The sequence below is a fragment of the Sphaeramia orbicularis genome, unplaced genomic scaffold (genome assembly GCF_902148855.1).
Source record: "Sphaeramia orbicularis unplaced genomic scaffold, fSphaOr1.1, whole genome shotgun sequence".
NCBI classification, from domain to species: domain Eukaryota; kingdom Metazoa; phylum Chordata; class Actinopteri; order Kurtiformes; family Apogonidae; genus Sphaeramia; species Sphaeramia orbicularis.
This window is the reverse complement of record NW_021941458.1, coordinates 112,009-118,008: the sequence shown is the minus strand read 5'-3', so window position 1 is coordinate 118,008 and position 6,000 is coordinate 112,009. Positions and strand designations below refer to the sequence as shown.

The following is a 6,000-nucleotide window of genomic DNA, read 5'->3' as shown; positions in this document are numbered from 1 at the left end:
TACCAGGAGGACAACGGTCCTCCTCAGACCCAGATTGGGCTTTCTGTCCACATTTGTGGACAAGAGTTTCACAACTTTATACAAAAAAAAACAGAACAGAAAAACTGTCCACCACAAAGGACATTCCATCAAACTTTAAAAACTGCATCTGAAAAAAACTGTTGCATCATGATGTGTTTCCAGTGTAGGCATGATGGAATAAAAAAAGAACTAAAGCTGGTATGCTGACGTTCCTGATGAGTGAGAGGAAAATACTGAACAAACAACAACACTGAAAGGAGTTGACAGAGCTGCAGCACCTGAAACTGACCACAAGGAACATTTAACACACAAACAGAACCACACATGAACAGAACCACACATAAACAGAAACCACACACAAACAGAACCAGATAAACAGAACCACACATGAATAGAACCACACACAAACAGAACCACACACAAACAGACCCACACCAAACGAACCAACAATGAATAGAACCACACACAAACAGAACCACACACAAACAGAACCACACACAAACAGAACCACACATGAATAGACCACACACAAACAGAACCACACAAAACAGAACCACACACAAACAGACCACACATGAGAACCACACACAAACAGAACCACACACAACACAGAACCAACACAAACAGAACCACCACTGAATAGAACCACACACAAACAGAACCACACATGAACAGAACCACACATAAACAGAACCACACACAAACGAACCACACCCACAACAGAACCACACACAAACAGAACAACACATGAACAGAACCACAGAGAAACAGAACCACACATGAACAGACCACAGAGAAACAGAACCACAGAGAAAACAGAACCACACACAAACAGAACCACACACAAACAGAACCACAGAGAAACAGAACCAACACAAACAGAACCACACACAAACAGAACCACACACAAACAGAACCACACATGAATAGAACCAACACAAACAGAACCACAGATAAACAGAACCACACAGAAACAGAACCACACATGAATAGAACCACACACAAACAGAACACACAGAGAACAGAACCACACACAAAACAGAACCACAACAAACAGAAACCACAGATAAACAGAACCACACAGAAACAGAACCACACATGAATAGAACCCCACACAAAACAGAACCACACGAAAACAGAACCACACACAAACAGAACCACACATGAATAGAACCACACACAAACAGAACACACAGAAACAGAAACCACACACAAACAGAACCACATGAATAGACCACACACAAACAGAAACACACACAAACAGAACCACACAGAAACAGAACCACACACAAACAGAACCACACACAAACAGAACCAAACAAACAGAACCACAGATAAACAGAACGACACGAAACAGAACAAAGAACCACAGATAAACAGAACGACACAGAAACAAGACCACAGATAACAGAACCACACAAAACAGAACCACAGATATAACACAGAACCACACAGAAACAAACCACACACAAACAGAACCACACAAACAGAACCACACAGAAACAGAACCACACACAAAACAGAACCACACACAAACAGAACCACACACAAACAGAACACAGATAAACAGAACGACAGAACAGAAACAGACACAGATAAAACAGAACGACACAGAAACAGAACCACAGCAAACAGAACACCACACACAAACAGAACCACACACAAACAGAACCACACATGAATAGAACCACACACAAACAGAACCACAGATAAACAGAACCACACAGAAACAGAACACAGTGCTTCGGTTCAGACTCACAGTTTGTCTTTTATGTTTTGTGATTGTCAACTCACATATTATTGTTTATTAGTAAGTTGTTGGTTTGTTTTTTTTTTTTTTTTTTTATCAGTTACTAGAAATTCCAGGCGGGGTCCGACCCCAAGGTTGAAAAATGTACTTTAACCTCTACCTACTTAACCCAGGAAATGTCAGCAAAGTACAGCTTTTTTGTTTTTTAACCCTTTCATGCACAGTGGTCACTCCAGAGGTCATCCAGAGGTCACTCCAGTGGTCAGTGTTCTCCAGCTGTTCTCTTGTATATTCAGGGTTTGGTTGTTCAGTTCCATATCAGCCAACACAGTGGACACTTATGCACCATCCCATAATAATCCACTGACATTCATCCATTACTGTAACTGTACTGTTCTAGATAAACTGATCTGCACTGACAGGTTGAGTGGAAATCAGTTGCTAATTGTTATAGACTGTAATTAACAGTTTTCTGAAAAAAAAGTGTTTTTTTTTTTTTTTTTTTTGCATCCCCTGAGACCCAGTACTGCATTTTGTCCTCCATAGGGGACAAAGTTGACAGTTTAACTTATAATGCTGTCCATTACAAAGGACATTCCATTAAAAAAATCAATCAAATAAAAATGATTTTTAAATGTATGTGAAAAAACTGCTGCATTAATGCAGTTTCCAATCAAGACATTTTTTTGTGTAAAAAAGCTAAAAAGCTAAAGCTAAGTGGATACTTTTTTGGGCTGTGCTCTTTTTTTTTTTATAGTGGATAATTTTTGGGCTGTACTCTTTTTTCTTATAGTGGATACTTTTTTGGGCTGTGCTCTTTTTTTCTTATAGTGGATACTTTTTTTGGGCTGTCTCTTTTTTTTTCGTGGTAATTTTTTGGGCTGTGCTTTTTTTCTTATGGGATACTTTTTTGGGCTGTGCTCTTTTTTTCTTATAGTGGATAATTTTTGGCTGTACTCTTTTTTTTTATAGTGGATACTTTTTTGGGCTGTGCTCTTTTTTTCTATAGTGGATACTTTTTTTGGGCTGTGCTCTTTTTTTCTTATAGTGGATACTCTTTTGGGCTCTTGCACCTCTAGGCACCGTACCTAACTGGCACTTTGCAAATTCATCCCACAGGCCGGACTGGACCCTTTGGCGGGCCAGTTTGGCCCCAGGACGCATGTTTGGCACCTGTGATGTAGACCCCTGGATGTCAACTCATTTTAGTCCACATACAGAACCCCGTCCCCTAACACAGACACAGTGGGCTCTGTGGGAAACACTGTATGATCTGAGTGTCTGAGGTCTGGGGGGTCCGGGGGGGGGGGGGGGGGGGGGGTGGTGGTGGTGCATGGTACCCTACCTTATAGTTCCGACAGGTGGGGTTGAAGGCGTTGGTGCCACAGGCGAACAGCGTCTCGTCGTTGCGCGGCACCAGAACTTTGATGTAGTTGTAGCATTCGTCCTGTCAGAGGAAACAGCGCAGTGTCACTGCACAGCAGGGGGTCTCAGTCTGTTTCTGTGGGACCCCCTTTGGAGGACCCAAAGTCTACAGGCCCCCCTCAACCCCAACAACATCTAACCCCTAACCCTAAGGCATGGAAAGTAGAGCCCGACCGATATGGGATTTTTGGGGTTGATGCCAATACCAGTATTGGGGACTAAATAAAGCTGATATCAAATATATCGGCCGATAACCGATGTATTGGCCGATATATGAAATAAGAACACTGATCTCCACAGGGTATAATAATCTTATATCAGATAATTGTGGACAGGTGGATAAACAGTTGCATAGATCAGTGTTTATCTCACAAATATAATTGACACAACTTTCAAATGCAAACTATGGCAATCACAAAAATATTACAGCAAAAACATGTTTTCAGTCACACATGTGGATGTGTCTGCCTCACAGCACTACAACTGCACATGTGGACTCAGGACCAAACTGAGCATGTGCACAGGGAATTAGGTCAGTCCTAAGTTGTTCCTGATTGGAGCAACTGCAAGAGTTACAACTGACCTGCGTTCCAACTGTCCCCAGTCTCCCCTACACTATTAACACCCAGGCCTGTCTGCAGAATGAAACTGTGAGGGAGACAGGAAGTGCACAGACATGGGGGTGTGTGGGGGGTAGGGGTGTGCGTGAATACTTCATAAGACTTGGGGGGGGGGGGGGTTAGTGGTCCATCCTCATCAGAGTGTGTGACTGGAGGGGGGGGTGTAGCTCTGTGATTGTGTGTGGGGGGGTGATAGCGTCATTGTCCGAGCAGGAGTGAAAGTGAAACTAACTCGCTTTACAGTTCCTCTTATTCTCCAGCCAGCGCGCGCACACACGCACGCACGCACACACACACACACACACACACACACACACACACACAGGAGCAGCGAGCAACAGAATCTCTGCGCAGCAAAAAAGTTAATATATCGGCTACATATTGGCCGATATTGTTGATTAATTGGTGACATGCTATAATTGGGCCGATTAATCGTTCGGGCTGTAACGGACAGACGACAGGAACTGAGGTAAGACAGAAAAGCCCAGGGCCCAGACCTGAGGACAGGTGTGGGGGGGTGAACACTTACGCTGTTTTTTCCTCTCACAGTGCACTTCTCCACATCCTTGGTTTTCCACGTCAGTTTCTGAAAGACACGCAGACGGAAAAGCCGACTGTCAGCTCAAACACAGACTGTTTCACACCAGCACAGCTTCTGTCGGACTGTATGAACAGACAGCTGCCACAGAAACACTGATTACATTCAATAAACTTGTGGTAAAGAAAACACAAACAGACGAGTGGAACGCCTGCAGCAGAAAACAGCTGATCAACAGGAAGAACAGGGAACATTTACCAGGAACTACTAATACTGCAGTAGTGAACCTCAGTGGAAGTACTAATACTAATACTGCAGTAGTGAACCTCAGTGGAAGTACTAATACTAATACTGCAGTAGTGAACCTCAGTGGAAGTACTAATACTAATACTGCAGTAGTGAACCTCAGTGGAAGTACTAATACTAATACTGCACTGATGAACCTCAGTGGAAGTACTAATACTAATACTGCACTGATGAACCTCAGTGGAAGTACTAATACTAATACTGCACTGATGGACCTCAGTGGAAGTACTAATACTAATACTGCACTGATGGACCTCAGTGGAAGTACTAATACTACTCTTGCAGTAATGGACCTCAGTGGAAGTACTAGTACTACTACTGCAGTAATGGACCTCAGTGGAAGTACTAATACTAATACTGCACTGATGAACCTCAGTGGAAGTACTAATCTAATACTGCACTGATGACCTCAGTGGAAGTACTAATACTAATACTGCACTGATGAACCTCAGTGGAAGTACTAATACTACTCTCTGCAGTAATGGACCTCAGTGGAGGTAATATCTGTAGTGTAGACTGAACATACAGAGACAAACAGCCACTGTCACATTCACACCTGTGGGTGATTTAAATGAACCCATGAACCTGCGGCCTGGTGCCAGTGGAACTGCCTCCAGATTAATGCTGGAAAAACAAAGGAGCTGGTGGTGGACTTTGGCCGGCACAAGGCCTCCCCTCCCTCTCTGGGGAACATCCAGGGAACAGACATTGAGATAGTGGACTCTTACAAGTACCTGGGTGTTCACCTGAACCAGAACCTGGACTGGGCTTGCCAACACCCAGGCCCTTTTGAAGAAGGGCCAAAGCAGACTCCACCTACTGTGGAGACTGAGGTCCTTCGGAGTGCAGGAAGCTCTTCTGAGGACCTTTACAACTCTGTAGTTGCATCTGCCATCCTCTACAGTGTGGTCTGCTGGAGCAGCAGCATCACGGCAGCAGAGAGGAAAAGACTGAACAAACTGGTGAAGAAAGCCGGTTCGGTTCTAGGCTGCAGTCTCCATCCAGTGGAGGTGGTGGGGGACAGAAGAATGACAGCGAAGCTGTCATCAATCATGGACAATGTCTCCCACCCCCTACATGAGACTGGAAGAGCCTGGAAAGCACCATCAGTGAGCAGCTTCTTCACCCACGCTGCACGAAGGACTTATTTCAGGAAAATTTTCAGATTCAACTTTAGCCCAGATTTTTCTAATGCTCCCATGTCTTGGGAATACAAAAATGAGCCCCCCCCCCACCCCCCCACCCTGAAAATTATTTTTTTAACCCTGAAAATGTGGAGTTTTTGTCAACTTTAAACCTTCTGCACTTCTGATCCAGTACTTTCATGGACTCAGCAGTCC

The 6,000-nt window shown here is 43.9% G+C and overlaps 1 protein-coding gene across 1 annotated transcript in view; it reads right to left on the bottom strand.

Annotated features, from left to right (window-relative positions):
* The window catches only part of LOC115415836 (semaphorin-6D-like), a 211,175-nt gene that overhangs the window by 180,526 nt on the left and 24,649 nt on the right, over positions 1-6,000 (bottom strand). Inside the window, 2 exon segments of the mRNA XM_030129485.1 lie at positions 3,117-3,218; positions 4,346-4,402. Coding sequence (XP_029985345.1) covers positions 3,117-3,218; positions 4,346-4,402 — 159 coding nt within the window.